Genomic DNA, 19,173 nt, shown 5'->3' on the forward strand with positions numbered 1-19,173 from the left:
CAAGCAGACTTGTGTTGGGATAAATGAACTCTTTAAACTTGAGTTCCCTTATCTGCATAGTGGGAATAATATAGTACCAATTCCATAGTGCTGTTAAGAGGATCAAATAAGAAATCCATGTAAAGCACTTAGCAAGGTCCCTAATGAATTGCAAGTATGTAATAAATGTTAGCTGGTATTATTGTTAAGTACCAGGTCGGCATGGTTACCAGATGTTTTATGTTCAATTGTTAGAAAAGAACAATTCAGATGATGTGATCATGAATATGTGAAAATCAAACATGGCAGCTGGACCAGATTAAGGATAAAATCAGTTGGTTGTAAGAGGTAAAGAACAGAGAAAGTTGTAGTCACCTGAAGGAAGTGATACAGTTATCCATTTTCCTGAAGCCTTTTCAAATTGTCAGAAGGAACTACATACTGTGAACCCCATAGAGCAGGGTAGCTATGAGAAGAGTCCAGGCACAGAAAAAAATGGCAAAGCATGAACTTCTGGAAACATGGCTATTAGGGTTGAGGGTAGTAACTGGTTCCAGGTGAACAAAAAAGCAAGAAGGCAAGACTTCAGGCCCTATCTCAGTACCCAGCATAGCAGCAGGTTCCATACAGCCTTGCTGAACACACAGACAGATGAACTATGTGGCCAAATGCATGGATGCCCCAGTGTTCACAGTGATGGCCAAATACTAGAATTGGGTCTTTGCGAAACCCTGACTTTTTGAGTCCTTGATCTGTTCTGCTTCTTTAGCTTGAAAAAAGCCAAGGGCAATTTGTCCCTTTTGTCAACTTCTCCTTGGATAGGAAAGCTGAAATTTTCCATGATTACTATACACACAGGAGTCATGCTTGATCAAAATCCATGTAAAAGGTGCCATGCACACAGCCAGATGGGCAAATGCTCACAAAGGGGATCTTGCATCAGGCTTGCTGAGCATAGGCAGAAACAGAAGTCTTTGGCTGCAACCCTCTCAGTGAGAACATGGTGGTTCCTCAGTTCTCACAAAAGGATGACCCAGGGCTTCCCTGGTGGGGCAGTGGTTGAGAGTCCGCCTGCTGATGCAGGGGACATGGGTTCGTGCCCCGGTCTGGGAGGATCCCACATGCCGCAGAGCGGCTGGGCCCGTGAGCCATGGCCGCTGAGCCTGCGCGTCCGGAGCCTGTGCTCCGCAACGGGAGAGGCCATAGCAGTGAGAGGTCCGCGTACCGCAAAAAAAAAAAAAAAAAAAAAGGATGACCCAGAGGAGAAGACTGTGGCCCCTTAGGTGACCCCGAGTCCCCCAATGTCATGTGTCACCAAGGTGTGAGCTGGAATACACTTCTAGCGGTTCAGCCGCGCCCATCCGTTACGTGGTTCCTTCTCCTGGGGGTACCCTGCATAGCTGCCAAATATTTGTAATCCTCCATTCCTGAAATCATGAGAAGCCTCTGAAGAGTATAGTGTTAGCCTCTTACAAAGAAGAAACCATCACTGCGGGGAACTGCAGAGAACTGTGTAAAGATCACTGGCCGAGGTAAGTGCTCATCAGCTTGAACAGCGTTCCCTCCTGTTTCTGTAGCAACAGCCCCTGCAACATCTTACCTGCTCCTCAAACCACAGGCAGGATGGGGAGGAAACATCTAGAGGATGCAACCCCAGCTGATTTTTTTTTATCACTTAAGGATGCAAGCCTGGTTTGGCCAGTTTCTGGCCAAATTTCTCGAGAGAAATCAGAACCTAGATTTTTACATGAAATTTTCCACTTGTTAAACATTGACAACCGATTGAAAAAAAATTTTTTTTTTTTTTTTTTTTTTGCGATATGCGGGCCTCTCACTGTTGTGGCCTCTCCCGTTGCGGAGCACAGGCTCCGGATGCGCAGGCCCAGCGGCCATGGCTCACGGGCCCAGCCGCTCCGCGGCATATGGGATCCTCCCAGATCGGGGCACGAACCCGTATCCCCTGCATCGGCAGGCGGACTCTCAACCACTGCGCCACCAGGGAGGCCCTGAAAAAAAAAATTTTAAAGACTGTGGGCCAAACAAAACACATCTATAAGCTGAGTTGGCCCTGTTTGTAACATCAGCCAGAAGCAGTTAAAATCAACTTGCAGGAGTTTGGAATTACTCACTGTTTCTGAAGATCTGTGTAGCTCGTAGACTGAATATCAGCTCTTGGCTATAATTTGTTTGAGAAAGTTGTTCATTAACATTTTACTATCATGTTTGATTGTCTCCTTCTCCCATCATCTCTCTGTGATGAAGGATAAGGAACCAGAGGTGTTCTTTCCTAAGCTGTTTGTTTTTAACCAGGTTCAAAACAAGGTAGATGATTATTCTTGTTCACATGGATCCAATCAGTAACTAAGCTGAACGTGAGGGCCCCTGTTCGGGGCTCAGAAATAAATTATTCAAATCCACTCTGAGACTCAAATCAAGCATGTTCAAAATAACCGAACTACGGCAGTACCTAAGCAAATATGCTTGGTGACAGTCAACATCAAGATGGAAAATTCTCATTCCTTCTTACTAATCCTTAACCATCCCCAGTGGACAGGGAAGGATGGAGGGCTGCAGTCAGAAAAAGGGAATTTTAAGAAGCTTGGCTATGCCACCATTTTGACCAGTTAATAAGGTAGTCATCAAAGCAGCTATTTTGCATTTAGGTATTTAAAACAAAATTTTTTTTGAAAGGTTTTCTTTTCTGAGATTTCAACCAGGCTCATGGATGCTTTTAGATATGTTATGATGAGTTCAGTGGAGGGACTGTCAAGGGACCCTCTCTTAGTTCGGATTCCTCACAGGAGGTGGACGATACACCAGGAGGGGAGTGGGGTGCAGAGATGGGAGGGGGGCAGCCGGCACGGGGCTTTATCCAGCCAGCTACTTCCGGGGGTGACGGGGGCTTGACTCGAGCGGGTTTTGGAAGAGAAAGCCTCAGGCAGAGGCCTGCAGGTGCCGGAAGTGGGGCAGGTGTGCGCTGAAGTGGAAGGTGGGAGACAGGGCGCACCCCCAACTTCATCCATCCCGCCTCCCCGGTCTTTGATACGGACAATCACATTTTCCCAGTATTACATCAAGTGCTGCCCAAAAGCAGCTGTAAGACAAGTCCCTTACTGTCTTTTCAACCATGTTGCTTGACCCTGTGCCCCCTTCAATATACAAATTCGGGAACAGTGGCCGATCCACCAGGAATCACCGAAGCGTGTAGCAAAGTACGGCTGCCATGAAGACAAGTTGAACTGGAGCGTAGGGAGAGCAAGGAATAAAGCAGCTGACTTCAGGTCCCCCAGGACCAAAAATGCCACTTCACTGAAATGTTTGCAGAGAAACATGGGTAAAGAGCAACAAAAACAACGACAACAACAATCTGTGAGATGTAAAAACTTCACGTTTTCTCTCCTCAGAGCCTTTGTGACAATAATCAGCTGGAATTTCTAGAAGGTGATTTTTCCACTCCGCATATCCTGAGAACAGGAGGGAAGGTACACTCCCAGGAGAGAGCTGGGTGGGCATCCAAATACGTTGCATGCAACACAAGTGCCATCTTCTTATTCATGTGTGGGGAAAGGAAGTGGGAAGTGGGAAGGGGGTAGAGAGATTCCCCCAGGGTGGAAACCTTTAAAGATCATCGCTGCACAGTTTGATTTATTTAATGCACGTGCTACTTCAATCATTGCTGCTTTTGTATATTAATGTCACCTTCCCAATTCTTTGTCCTCTAAGGGGTTCTTACAAAGACCCAATAACACATTTAACCAAACAACAAAATAATAAAAGAAAGTGAAATAGGGTAGAAACACATCACACACACACACACACACACACACACATTAGGCAATTCTGCTCCAAGTATTACCGCACTGAAGATTTCATTCCTGGTAACTGATTGACGTTATGACCTGGATGAACTTCTGGAAAGCTCTCTGACTGCATGTCCACTATGCTAAGGGGACATAGGATCAGATGGAGAGTAGTATAAGGCAAAGCTGGCGGGGTGTCTCACCACGCACATGTGCACAGTGTCAAAACCAACCATCATCTGTGCAGGTGCATTTCTGCTTCTCCCCAAGGCACAGGTGCCCATCAATCAACAACGCATCAGGTATACCTTGAACACAGAGGACTAAAGCAACCTCTCATTTTCTTTAAACTTGTAGTTTCCCATTTACAAACAATAAGCAGTCTGTTGAATTTCCTAAATAAAAGATCTGGAAACGATTAGCTCTCTGCCCATGGGGGGAGGAGAAAAAGCCAAGAGTGCTCTCTGGGTGATGCTGAGGAGGATGTATGCTGTGGTTTCAGAGATGTGGGTGGTACCATCACTTAAGAGCTTTTTGTCTAGCAGAGTGCTGAGAACTTGGAAACCCTATTTCCTCCATCTGACACCTTCTCGATGCAAAAGGTAGTGAGCTGGGAGCCGACTGACATACTTTAATAGGCAGGCCAGGAAGTCTCCCATCACCGCAGACGTGAAGCCTTCCCTGGCTGGCCACCCTCTCCTGCCAGAGGCAAACAATACCCCCGGCCCCATCCACCCACTCCCAGTCACCAGAGAAACATCTCCTCGGATTCTAGGGCAAGTCCAACTGACTTCACAGGTGAAGAAAATCCAGGCAACAAAAAAGACTTTTTCCTACTGACCCTGATCATGCAGAATCTGTAAGTAAATTCTAGAAACATCTTCCTCTCTACGAATACATGTTAGAGCCCGTGGCCTCCTGTCCAGTGGTGTTTTAGTTCTTGGAACAGGGACTGTGTCACCCTCAGAGGACTCTGTTCCTTGGATGAGCCTCCAGCAACAAGCTGCCGTCATTGCTTCAGAAGAATGTATATGACAGGGAACATCTAACGCTATTATGTGAAGTAGACACAGTTACAGTGGGGTTCCTTAGACTAAAATAAAAGTATGGTAGCAAAGTCCCATAAAGGAGTTTAAGGATAAGGACTTTGCTTAAAGTCATCTATAACCCCCAGTAGCATTTTCTCTAACAAAAGGCCTCCCAGAACTCCTCAGATTACCGGTTCCAAGTTTCAGAGAATGGAAAGAAAGTAAATTCAGGATAAAGGAGGTGCACCACCCTCCTGTCTTCTAACTTCCCTACCTGAACAATTTTCTATTCATTGGCTAGAGCCTCAGAAAGATCAGTAAGGAAGATAACTTTTTGGCACAATCAGAATGGAGTTTGACTGAAATACAGTTGGCTGGGGCAGAAACCTCATTTGGACTGTTCTACTATGATGTGAAAGTAAAAGCAGACATTTTGTCTGAATTATCAGAGACTCGGTCTCATTTTCGTCACCTCCCAGGGCTCTCAGACGGAAAGCCTGACTTCTGAGCCTCCTGGGGGGCCCAGCCTCACAGACACAGTTACATCTCGTCGCTTAAGAAGCTGCAGAGTGGAACCCTGGTCTCACTTCCCCAGAAAGGTTACAAAAATTACATATATCTTTCCCTCATCGCATCCATTTTTAAAGAACTTTAACCGTTTGAGGTTCGTTACTTCACACTTGAGTAACCTACAAACCACAGGAAATGAAAATTTGACTAAGTGCAGATGACACAGACAGCCACCTCTGAAAGTGTGCTGGGGCCCACTCGGCCCTAGGTGACCTTTAGCAAAAGGAGAACATTCAGATGAAATTCTTTGACAGTCATAAAATGGTTTCTCGCCTCTTATGAACAAAGTGTTGCAAACTTGGGGCCCTAACAGCACAGGGTGAATGCAAACTAAATGATAATAAGGATTCCACAAAGTCTTCCTGGATTTTAAACACATTTAAAATTGTTTCAGCACTCAAAAGTACTTGGCTTGCTTCTAAAGCAATGCATGGCAAGAGACGTGGCAAGATAGAGCCAACATTTTAAAAACACATTATTACTTTTTTTTTTTTTGGAAACATAGCCATCAGAAATGATGCAATTAATTTTTGAAAAGAATTCTCTCAAGAAAGCATAGTTGTCCCATTGATTGGTCTCATTGCCCACAAGTGAATGAATGAATGAATAAATTAAGATATGATGGGCCACCTCTGAAAAGTTGCTCATCTCCCTCTTTCTAGAAAACTGGTACTACATAATATCTATTCCTTTGGCTACAAGTAAGATTAGCCTAAGCAAGATCTGTTGTTTTTTTCTGTCAGCTATAAACCTGAGTCTCTGTACTAAGAAAAGTAATGCTCAATTTTAATCTTATTCAATATCAATGTCTTTTATAAGCTGTTGTATGTATGTGTGATTCTTGCCTCGTTCCAAGGGCCTTTCAGTAGAATAAAAAGAGATTAAATGAAGGCTGATCATATAATTTCTTCCCTACAATAAAAAGTCAGAGCAATCCCAGGCAGCTCTGGGAAAGGAACACATTGCATGGAGAAGCAAAACAGAAAGAGCAATTATCCAGGGAAAGAAGGACCTGAGAGGAGAGGGGGGCCTGAGCCATGCAGACCAAAAACCTGACAACAGGAGCTGCTTAGAAACAAGGCATACACCCAGGTGAGAACGTGTAGACTAGTTCCTACCCTGTCCTCAGCACCTTCCAATAACTGGCTTATTGGGTCACATTGTCAGGCTTCAAACTGTGCCTTCTTGCTGACGTAGAGTTCTCCCTGGTTGGAATTACAGCTTCCTCCTTGTCACTCTCAGTAAAGCATCTTTGGTTTTTTTCCTCTATTATATGAGGAACATCATGGCCGCATCAAAGGATCTCTTAAGTATATGGAAACCTCTTCACCATAATACCTCCATCTCATCACCATTTTTCATGGGCCCATCACTTCATTCTTCCTTGTCTCTGTGCAGAGTGATAAGCTTAACCCCAGGTTAGCTTCCCACCCTTTTCTTTACTTTTGCCTTGAATGTTGTATCAGAAGGATATAATAATTCTTTAAGATGGCGCCTTTCGAAAAAGGATCTAACCTCACTTGTAAACAGACATAATCCCTGCTCCGAAGGAACACACAGTCTGATGGAATCTTCGTTGCGTGGCCCCATAACTCAGGGCCATCCAATGCTCAGGTTGAGAAAGTGTCTAACCAGGCATCGTGGTTGTAGCCAGAAATGCCCCTCTTCTTTAATTGTTTGCTGATGTTTAAAAACCCTTTAACACCACCACATTGTTTTCATTCCACAGGTAGATTTGTGGCTTAAAATACCAATGGGCTGGACAAGAAGCAACACAATGATGTGAATTAACATGCACCGAGGTGTATGAGCCTGACTGCATGTCCTTCTGAAGGTAGAGAAACTGGGGGATGAGGTAGTGAGGAGGAACCCCACTGAAGAGGTGCAGGGCACCAGAAGGGCAGGCTGGAGGCAAAGGTAAACCTCATCCATCTAATGAAACTTCCCAGCGCTGGTCTTGATGAAATGGAGCACCAGCTGACCCATGCTGTATCACATTAAAAGGGACTTGTTACAAATGGGCTACTCTATCTGCTCAGCTACATTACCCATAAAGTCAAGGGGGGATGCTACCTGATTCTGAGTAGGCATTAGGGTTCTGTCTGTTACAGGCAGGTCACACTAAACAAAACCTCAAACATACATAGATGCTGAACTATTAGAGCTCAAAGGACAGGTAACGATGGTGGTAAAATGTAAATACACTCCCAATTAACCTGTCATTGTCCCCTGGATGGCCCCTGCAAATATAAATTATAGACCTCAGGATAAGGTGACAGATGCCAAAGGATCAGGTCATCAGCAAAAAAAATGGGCAGAACTCCAAATAGATATCACTTTGGATTCAACTTACAGTATTTGGTTTTCACTTTATAAACACACCAGCTAATGTGTCTCTCTTCACAAATGGATTTCATATCTATCCTTCCAGACCCAACTCCTAGGCCACAATCTCTTGAGAGGACAATAAGTAAAGAAACCAATCAACAGAAAGATGATTTGGGATCCTAATAAGTGTTATGGAAAAAACAAAAACGGGCAATGGGATGAAGAGTGATTTCAAGGAATGACAAGGTAGCTTCTGGGACTGTACATTTCAGCTGAGAACTACCTGAAGAGAAGGAGACAGTCATGCAAAGATCTGCAAGGGGAGAGAATCAGAAGAGGCCTGAAACTAAAGCAATGCCTGTTACTGGTGAGGGTCGACACTTGGGAGGGCTGTAGAGGGAGATGCTAGAGCTGGATAATTGCTAATTGTCTCTCCTCCATGTAAATCCCCCCCTCACTGTGCATATTCTTTTTGTTGCCATTTTTATTTTCTTAATTCTGCTCCCTGATTTTCATTAAATTACAAGAACATGACCCTCTATGAGCAGCAGACACATCTGGAGCCCTCTTCTAACCCCTCATCATATAAAACACCAAATTAAAGCCATTGGAAAAAATAGAAGCTGAGAGTATTAAGATTTAGCTTTCATTATGATGAGGTCCATTCAATTAATGTTTATTTTTATGACCATTACATCTCATTATCATTACCGATCATAGGCAGAAGCTAAGTTATAAGCTCATGATTTGTTTCTTTCCATATTATCTTAATCGAAATCCTATTATGGGGTAAATAGCTTTAGCAAAGCTGCATATTTAACTATACACTAACATAAAAAAAGCCAGCAAATGCATCTAGATAGCATTTTCCAAGGTAACCATAAATACTCTAGTAAAAAACTACACTACTTATTTTAGTATTATTGAATTTGAAATTTCTTCATCATTATCATCATCTACTTCATTGCAAGTATTTGTTCAGCAAGAACTGAAATCAATAAAAGAAAGAAGAAGAAAAAGAAAAGGAGCTATTTTCTGCATCATGACCAGATTATCCAGATGTCGTGCCTGGAATACATCACGAGTGACATTTCTAGTCATGTTTCCAATCACTGGGAACATACAGACTTTCCTTTGCAATCTGCAGAGCTTTCGGATTCTGCGAGCCTTGCTGTCAACAAGAGCAGCCCAGAAAAGGAGGCGCTGCCCTGAATGGACTCTACCTGCTGCCATCTTCCGTTCCAACCCGAGGCACTGTGGTTCTTTGGGGGATCCCTCTTCTTCCTGAATTCCAGTCCCACAGACCAGAAAAACAGGGAGAAAAAAAAAAACAATGCATTAATTTACGGCAACACTTTTTGCAAACCAACTAATTAATATGAGATGAAGCTCTGAAAAAACTAGACCACGCCCTTATGAACTGAGGCTTCAAAGAAGCAACAAATTCAACAATAGCTATTAAGCAGAATAACTATGTGGGTGCTGGGTTACAAACTCCACGGTGCCATTCACGTGGAAGCGTCTGACTGTTGCCCCTGGAATTGTACAACCCAGGTGTTCTCTGTGACTAATACATTTGGGGACATCAGTTACTTAAACACAGTGGGGTGGGTTTCTCTGTGAGAGAACATTTCTGCAAGTCCATATGATGCAACGAAGAGAATTATGTTTTCTTTTTCACAATTGAAAAGGCTGATTTCCTGTGCCTTAGAAAATTCTATCCCGGCTCACAGTTATTTTTGTCTCTGGGAAGGTGAGCAAACACATTCTTCTCTGAGTTCTGGTATGACATTCGTTAATGACAATGTTGACTCCTATAGCATTGGTCAAAGTAGGTCCAGCTAGGAGAGGGGGTGGGGAGGTGTAAATTAAGAGGAATGTCTACATGGGGCTTTTCTAATTTTGTCTGCAAGGTGATTTTATGCTGATACCTTTACTTATTTTATTTCTTCTTTGAACAAATATTCGTTGAGTTCCTGTATGAACTAAATTTGTGGGACCTTAATCTTTAGGAAAGATTCCTTCTAACATCTCAGCATATTCTTTTTTTTTTTTTTTTTTGCAGTACGCGGGCCTCTCACTGTTGTGGCCTCTCCCGTTGCGGAGCACAGGCTCCAGACGCACAGGCTCAGCGGCCATGGCTCACGAGTCCAGCCGCTCCGCGGCATGTGGGATCTTCCCGGACCAGGGCACGAACACGTGTCCCCTGCATCGGCCGGTGGACTCTCAACCACTGCGCCACCAGGGAAGCCCCCTTCTAACATCTCATGAATGAATTATACTCTAGGTAGTTCCCTACTCAGCTTCCTCCCTAGGCTGGCACCCTTTCTGCACATACTTTGTTCTTCCTAAGAATTTAGCGCAATGGAAGATGTTCTGGACCAAAATAAAGCATATGGGTGTAGGGTTCCATAAATTATAATGCGTCTCTAACCAGAGTGGAACAATGGAACTCAAAAACTGATATTATTTATCATAGGAGCCATGCCCAATTTGTTCTAAGTGTGCAGCTCCTAGGTAATATCTCATCTGGCTGAGAAACCACCAGACTCTCAAGCTTGGTTAGTAAGATAAATAAACATCCTTTTTAATTCATAAAGATTAGTTTCATTAAATCACCATCAGTATCAACTCAGAAAGGAATTGATTTCACCTGTGTTTTGGGGAACAAATTATTTTCAGAGATCAAAAATCATCTTCAAATGTTTACCACCAGGGACCAGTTTCAAAAATTTTTCCTACTTTTAAAACCCATGAAATTGTATTGACACAGGCAATTTGGTCAAACAGGCCTTCGGTCCCATTATCTAGATTTTATACATTATAAGAAATTTTAATGACAATTGCTTCCACGATTACATTTCTAAAAAGATGTGAATTAATAGATACCAAGGACATGTAAATGATAGAAAAGCCCCATTACCCAGCAACTAAACGCAGCAAATAATTTCTTGTTTCACAAGGCCCAATAGAACAGTATAGAATAAAAACGTGAGGAGTTATTTTATAATATAGCCACAGGGAAAGTCTCTCAACACACCAAAATAATCTAAATAAAGTTGTTTCACGGATGAAAGGATTCTCCTCTGAGCCAATAGGACTGTTCACTTTTTTCATTGTTCTGAATTCCAGAACTGTGAAATAACTCAGCCCTTTAACTTTCTTCCAAGCATGTTTATTACTTCATTTTAAGTTTCCCCTCCCCCAGCCGTCTCATTAATTAGTAAAAATTGCAAAGCCCTGGAAGGATCTGCAGATGGAAGGATATTTGGAATCCGTCTGGCCAGAGAGCTCTCAGCATAGAATAAACAAGCATCTGTCTTCAATAGTATAAACTATGTTCTATTTAGAGAAAAAAGGCTGAGCTCCGTAGATTCTTGAGTTTCTTCTCTTCAGTGCAAGTCTGTGATTTGCTGAATTTGTTCTTACTGGCTTTTTCCCAGCAAAGCTAGAATAAAATGACAACAGTCCGACACTTTCTAATAAGTGTGTCCTGATTTCCTCTTTAAAGTCATCCTTTCCCCCTCCTAATGAATTGCGGTTCCTATGAAACCACCTCAGTACACACACACACACACACACAGACACACAGACACACAGACACACACACACACACCCCTCCCTCCTCACCGCTCCAGGGGTGGTCATGTGACCTGGGGCTGCGCGGATCAGTCTGCTGCATTTCCCTGTGATTGGTGCAGAGTGGTCACGTGACCCAATCTGGGCTAATGAGAGATTTTCTCTGTGCTTCCAGGAATATGGCTTCTATTCTTACCCACTGGTCCCAAATCCTGAGACAACTGTGGAGGGAGGGTTGAGCTGCTGCTGTCACATGCAGCTGGGACAGAAGCCCACACAAAGGAAGGCAGAGCCAATAGATGGACTGATATGGAGTCCTGGTGACATCATTAGAGCCCCTGATCCAGCCATGCCTGAAGTGAGCTTAACCATGGACTTTTTGGCATAAGTGAGCAATTATATTTCTTTTTCTTTTTAAAAATACAGCCAAGACTTCCCTGGTGGTCCAGTGGTTAAGAATCCGTGCTTCCAGGGCAGAGGGCATGAGTTTGATCCCTGGTTTGGGAACTAAGATCCCACACGCTGCGTGGTGCAAAAAAAAAAAAAAAATACAGCCAGGGTTCAAATCCTGCTCTGCCGTGTGGGAACTCTGTGAGCCTCAGTTTCCTCATCAATGCTAATAAATGTAATAGGTTATGTCTTTCTGGGGTTGCTGTGAAGATCAAATGAGGTGATGGATATAAGAATACCACCTGACTCACTATTAATATGAGATGGGGCGGCTCTTGTCTGCCCAGCCAGCAGCCACCCACCCCCTTCTGGTAAAAGCTGCTATCCCCTGGCCACAGGGTTAATTAACCCAGGCAAGAGGATATAACCTAATTCAGGCTAGTTAGAGTGAGGAGGCTGGGATGTTTCAGCTTGGTTGGTGGATGTCCTACAGTCTTGAACCCCTCAGGATGGAGCCCCAGAGCTAGTGACAGCCACATCACATGAGATAGCTCAAGAGAATGAACCCAGCGCATGGTGAGATGCAAAGGCAAAAGGAAGAGAAAGAGCTCTGATACCATGTGTCCCAGAGTCCTGCAACTTGTTTTCACTCAGTTGTTGTTTATTGTTTATTTCCCCATTCCTCTGCCAACTGCCTGATAGCTTAGGTTGCCCCCTAACTCCTTCCAGCTCAAGGAATGCCCTTCAGGTAACTGTAGATGCAGGAGAGCCCAGAAACATGGGAGGAGTCATCTTAACCACTTCAAAATCTCCCTCCCGCCACCACTGGGTCCATGGAGAATATTCCTCATGAGTAAAACCTGCAACTCACTAAGCTACCCAAGATCAGGGATACTGGGACCTTGACCAGAAATTTGCTTTATTCCCTGTCTATGTGGTGCCAGAAAGTCCTAGGTGCTTTTCCCAGTCTGCTTGTTGGAAACCTCAGTAGCTACAGCAAAAGAGGAGGTGTATTGGATCGCATGCTTTTGTAAAGCTGTAGTTCTTGAACTTTGATGTGTATGCAATCACCTGGAGAGTGTGGCACAGATACAGAGGGTCCAACCCCTTCCCACTTCAACATCTCTGGGCCTCTGGATTCTTTATTAGCGCTTCCAGTGATGCTGATACACACTCAAGCTTGAGAATCACTGTTGTAAAGGATGAAAATTTGGTCTGGTACTCAGACAGTATCACCAGGGTCCTCTCTTTCTCTCAGTCTCTCCATTTGTCTGTTTCTGTCTGTGTGTCACTTCCCAGGCTCCTCCTTCATTGCACAGACAGGAGCTCTGGGGCCACATCCTTTCAGCTCATGTTTCAAAGGGGGACAAGGAGCATTTCAGGCCCTGCATTCATAATGCAGTCAGCCCTCCATATCAGTGGATTCAACCAACAGCAGATCGAATTTCAGAAACCTTTTTATATAAGGGACTTGAGCAGATGTGGGGATCAGGGGGGTCCTGGAACCAATCTCCCTGTGGATACTGAGGGACGACTGTGTAGAGTTCTAAGGAAAGCTTCCTATTGCTCTATCTTGGGTCATGTGCACATGCCTGTCAGGGAATGGGGACCCTGATCTTCCAGACCTACATCACTGCCCATCCCATGAGCCACTGGAGGGACGGGGTGCTGCAGTTGGAAGCCTCACCAGAGCCTCAGAGAATGGGGAAGGTGCAGTTCCTCAAGGGAAGGAAGGATGCTGGCTACGCTGCTGTTCAAAATATAGACTCCAAGTAGACAATTCTCCAAAGCCACAGGACTGAAAATACCTACCACTTATTTAGTGGCTAGCCTGTGCCAGCAGCTTCATGTATGTTACATGTAACATGGGATGATATTCAAAATAGTTAACAGCCTGTATGGTACAGGCCACCAACTAATCAGATTGTGGAGGCTCCCAGAGGTCTCTGGAGTACAGACGTTAACTCTTTACTTCCTGGACCATGCAGAGTTCAGGGGTGTGGGGAGAGGAGTGATGTGGGAAATGGATGCCACTCAAGGGCTTGGGGAGCAGTTATTTACCAGTTGAAACAAAGGTGTTTTAATATTTTAACAGCCAATATTTATTTATTTATTTTTATTGAAGTATAGTTGATTTACAATGTTATACCAATCTCTGCTGGACCGCAAAGTGACTCAATTTTACACATATATACATTCTTTTTTAAAAATATTCTTTTCCATGATGGTTTATCCCAGAAGACTGGATATACTCCCTGTGCTATACAGTAGGACCTTGTTGTTTATCCATTCTAAATGTAATGGTGTGCATCGACCAACCTCAAATTCTCAGTCTATCCCTCTCCCTCCCCCCCAATCCTTGGCAACCACCAGTCTGTTCTCTATGTCTGTGAGTCTGTTTCTGTTTCATAGATAGGTTCATCTGTGTCATATTTTAGGTTCGACATATAAATGATATCATATGGTATTTGTCTTTCTCTTTCTGACTTAGTTCATTTCGTATGAAAACCTCTAGTTGCATCCATGTTGCTGCAAATGGCATTATTTTGCTCTTTTTTATGGCTGAGTAGTATTCCATTGTGTATGTGTACCACATCTTCTTTATCCATTCATCCGCTGATGGACATTTAGGTTGTTTCCATGTCTTGGCTATTGTGAATAGTGCTGCTATGAACATAGGGGTGCATGTATCTTTCTGAATTATAGTTTTGTCCAGGTATATGCCCAGGAGTGGGATTGCAAGAGCATGTGGTCTATTTTTAGTTTTCTGAGGACCCTCCATACTGTTTTCCACAGTGGCTGCACCAACGTACATTCCCACCAGCAGTGCAGGAGGGTTCCCTTTTCTCCACACCCTCTCCAGCATTTTTAACGGCCAATATTGTTCTTACTGATGCATACCTGCTGAATATTTTCAGCCCTGAATATCATCTTAACAACCACACTTCTAAAGTATAGGTACATCCCAGAGGTATGCTGTAATATGCTAGAGATATATAAAGCCTCTCTCTGGAGCATCAGTTCCACTCAAAGATTTGGGAGGAAAAACATTATTTGTACATTAAAACAAGTCTGATTACATGTGGAAGGGTAAGTAGAACAGACCTAAATGTTTAGGATGAGCACGGAATGTCAAGGAAGTTTGGAAGCAGGGACCCTGACATAGAGGTACCCTGTAGACAAGGTTGAAAAGCACTGTCAGGGAAACCACAATGTTGATACCTTTGTCCCCATTATGCAGAAGGGTCCCTGGAGGGTTGAAGATTTGACTAAAGGTGCATGCTTTTAGGTGGGGTAAGAGTCACACCATCTTCCTGGGTCAGAACCCCAGCTCTCTCAGCAATACCATGATGCCTTCCTTCAAGTTTGCTCCTTACTGGTGTTTTGTTTTGTTTTTTTAATTTAAGTGTAAGTGGAAAGAACAGCTAGTTATTGAATAGCTATCCTTAGTGATGGGACTAACAGAAGAGAACTTTGGGTAAAGAAGACATAGTATGGTTTTACAAAGGAAAGAGTGATTATTACTCTTAGCTAGGGAAGAACATTTCAAAGACACACCATTGTGTGCTTCAAGGTTTAGAGAGCCTGATGTCAAGAAAACCACAGAACAAAACATTTATCACATGGTGGAAATTTCAGAACCAGCAGCATAGAAAAGTCTGACACAATCTTTATGGCTGTAATTCAACATGCTGGTCCAAACTTTCAAGTTATATAATGACTGCAAAAATATTTGAATTAAAATAAACTGTCAAACTACTGGGGAATGGAAGGGGTAAGATTAGTTGCCTATACTGATTGCTATGGACTGAATGTTTATATCTTCCTGCCCCCACCCCTCCAAATTAATATGTTGAAATCCTAATTCCCAATGTGATGGTACAAGAGGTGGGGTCTTTGGGGGTGATTAGGGTCATGAGGGTGGAACCCTCATGAATGGGATTAGTGCCCTTATAAAAGAGACCCCAGAGAGCTCTCTAGCCCCTTCTGCATGTGAGGACACAGTGAGAAGATGGTCATCGATAAACCAGGAAGTGGGCTCTCACCAGACACTGAATCGGTTAGCACCTTGATCTTGGACTTCCCAGCCTCCAGAACTGTGAGAAATAAATGGTTGTTGTTTAAGCCCTCAAGTCTATGGTAGTTTGTTACAGCAGCCTGAACAGACTAAGATCCTGATCAACTGAGGATTATTATATATCCTGCACATAGATTTGTGTTACAGATCGTGAATAAGTGATGAGAGAGAATCACGACTCTTCAGCTACTTTTATATCTAATTCTACTCCATATGTACTCTATAAACATGGGTTGAATGAATGAATGAATGATGTTATTTAAAGAAGAATATTTCCAGGCCTCCCTGCTGGCGCAGTGGTTAAGAGTCCGCCTGCCGATGCAGGGGATACGGGTTCGTGCCCCGGTCTGGGAGGATCCCATGTGCCGCGGAGCGGCTGGGCCCGTGAGCCATGGCCGCTGGGCCTGCGCGTCCGGAGCCTGTGCTCCGCAACGGGAGAGACCACAACAGTGAGAGGCCCGCGTACCGCAAAAAAAAAAAGAAGAAGAATATTTCCAACCAGAAATAGACTCACAGCCATAGAAAACAAAGTTATGGTTATCAAGGGGAAAGTGGGAGGAGGGATAAATTAGAAGTTTGGGATTAACATATGTGTACTACTATATATAAAATAGATAACCAACGAAGACCTACTGTATAGCACAGGGACCTATACTCAATATTGTATAATAATCTATAAGGGAAAAGAATCTGAAAAGGAATATATATATATATATATATATGTGTGTGTGTGTGTATAACAATCACTTTGCTGTACACCTGAAACTAATACAACATTGTAAATCAACTATACTTCAAAAAAAAGGCATAGCAAATATCACTTCATATATGTTTCCCAACTCTCTTTTCTTCCTGGGAGTCAAATTAAATGCATTTATGATCTTAAAAAATTGAATGTTTCTGCCCAACTCTTTATTTGCATAAAACCAATGCTCCAGGAGGCCACACACGCCTGACGCCCTGCAGGGCACACTGCCAGATGTCCCTGGAAGACAATGCAAGTGGGAGAGAGACTGTGCCGAAAGGATTTCATCCATACCTGGTGAACAAGAGAAGAAGAGTTTTTGCTGGAAACTGGGGCACCAGTTTTTTATCTGGGTTCCATACTGGTTCACAAAATTGGTAATACCTCATCTCTGTCTAGTACGTCTCCATTTGTAAAGTGCTGTCTTATGTGATTTCACATGACTCCCTCAATAATTGTGTATGGTGGGCAAAGCCGGTATCCCCGCGTTCTGGAAAAATGCACTGCTTTCCTCTACTCACCCTCACCATGCTTCTGACACTCGACTTTTTCCCCACACTGAACAATTCTCCAGTGCCAGCTGGGTGTCCACAATTCAATTCAATTCTGATACTAACCAGAGTTAGCACTGACCCCTCAGGTTAAAGGCTCAGCCCCACAGGACTGCCTCCCACTTCAGACACCAGCCACAAGCAGTGCGTCCCAAGGTTCCCCATGACTGCTGTGCAACTTGGCTACAAATCAGAGGTTCCCACAACCCCCTCCTTGGGTTCACTAATTTGTTAGTGTCTCCCAGAAACCAGGGAAACAGTCCACTTACTACTGCTGATATATTACCAAGGATATATGAAAGGATACACCCGACCAGATGAAGATGTACATAGGGTAAGGTCTGGAAGGGTCCTGGGTGCAGGAGCTTCTGTTCCCATGGTTACGGTGTGGAGATGTGGAGATGTGATCACTAACCCAAAAGCTTTCCAAAACCCACACTTTGGCACGTTTATGGAGGCTTCCTCATACAGGCATGATTATTAACTCCATTTCCAGCTCCCTCCCCTCTCTGAAGAACGGAGGATGGGCCTGAATGTGTCAAGCTTCTGATCATGCCTTAGTCTTTCTGGTGACCAGCCCCCATCCAGGAGCTCACAAAGAGTCACCTCATTAGAACAAAAGACACTCTTATCACCCAGGAAATTCCAAAGGATTTAGGAACTCTGTCAGATGCTCTTATCACTTAGGAATTACAAGGCTTTAGGAGCTCTGTGTGAAGCACCCAGGTCAAAGATCAACTAAGATTCTCCCCGGACCCCTGTTTACAAGGATCCTAGGAGCTCTGTGTCAGGAACCAGGGACAGAGATGGATATACATATATAGTTCTTTCTTCTTATTTCACACCCTCATTTCCCACATGAAGAATATAAACACCACAGTCACACAGCTATAAAGAAATGCAAGGCCAGACCCTCTGCTCACTAGTCATTAAAGGAACACTTCCCACTTTGCTCCATCCACCCCTCAGAGTTCAGGCAGAGGGAAAATAGGTGGTCTTTTGTCAGGGATCAAAAAGCAGGGGAGGAGGAGAGCTTTGGCCAGATACCCAAGTTGCACCAGCACAAACACTGTCTTGGGGCTTCCGTAAGAATTCTGGAGGTGACTTCTGAGTTCTGGGTCCCATATCCTGACCAATCTCACTTCCAGAAATTATTCTAAGCCACATTTGTGGAAGCTGGAATTACGTCTGTAAGAAATCACACCCCTCAGCGGTGACACCCAACAACTCTCTTGGTTTCCTGTAGAACCTTCCAGAATAAATGGAAATTTGAAGGTGGATTTTTTTTTCTTTCTTTTTTGTTTGGTAAACCTAAATTTTTCTAGTCCTAGCTAAAGCTGAAACTGCAGTAAAGAAGTTTAGACTCAAGGTCAGAAACTCAACCTCTTTTCCTGAAGTTTGACTTGACCTTGAGTACTATTTGTAAATTGCTCAAATGAACTTAAAACATTGTGTCAATTCATCCTGGGGGAAAAAGTGCTAAACTAAAGTTACTTAGTGCCACCTAGAGAATGGGAGGGGGGTGGAAGGAAGCCAGCCGCCAGCTGTCCAGCCCTTTCCTGGGCCCCTCAACATACAGGGTCCTGACTAAGCACATCTCTTAAAGCAACATCATTTTTGAATATTCATTGTGGAAGCTCTTCTAATCACAGTAGTGCCATGGAACTCATTGTTTTTCAGGAATTTCCCTCCCAGAAGCTTTATGCTCAAAAAAGCCTGGCAAAGCTTACTAGAGAGGATTAAGGAGTTCCCTGGGTCAGCATATAGCTCTCATCATTCAGGCTGCGTTACCCCTAAAAGGATTTTTTTAAAATGTCCTTCCACGAATCCTTGTCAGCATCGTTTTAGAAAGGCAATGATATCTGATGGAAAAGAGTCCGAAGAGCCACCTTCCAATCCCACATAATTATGTGAACCTGACCAAGTCCACACTTCTATGGGCTTTATTTTCTCCTTAACAAGGAGCAGCCCCTCACAACCTCACAGCCCGCCATGCTTCCAGATCAAACGAGGGAGGGAGCAGGGAAAGCATGCCGAGCTCCTCCCAATGACAGAAGGGTCAAAGTTGTTGTTATTTGGAAAGAGATAATTACAAAGGTCAGTATATATCTTTTCCCTTCAACAG

The 19,173-nt window shown here is 43.7% G+C and overlaps 1 protein-coding gene across 1 annotated transcript in view; it reads right to left on the bottom strand.

Annotated features, from left to right (window-relative positions):
• Positions 1-19,173, bottom strand: part of FAM107B (family with sequence similarity 107 member B) — a 218,155-nt gene that overhangs the window by 125,468 nt on the left and 73,514 nt on the right. The window contains exon 2 of the mRNA XM_060097756.1: positions 8,929-8,989. Within this exon, the coding sequence (XP_059953739.1) occupies positions 8,929-8,989 (61 nt within the window). The remainder of the gene's footprint in view (positions 1-8,928; positions 8,990-19,173) is intronic.

This window comes from Mesoplodon densirostris, chromosome 4 (genome assembly GCF_025265405.1).
Source record: "Mesoplodon densirostris isolate mMesDen1 chromosome 4, mMesDen1 primary haplotype, whole genome shotgun sequence".
NCBI classification, from domain to species: domain Eukaryota; kingdom Metazoa; phylum Chordata; class Mammalia; order Artiodactyla; family Ziphiidae; genus Mesoplodon; species Mesoplodon densirostris.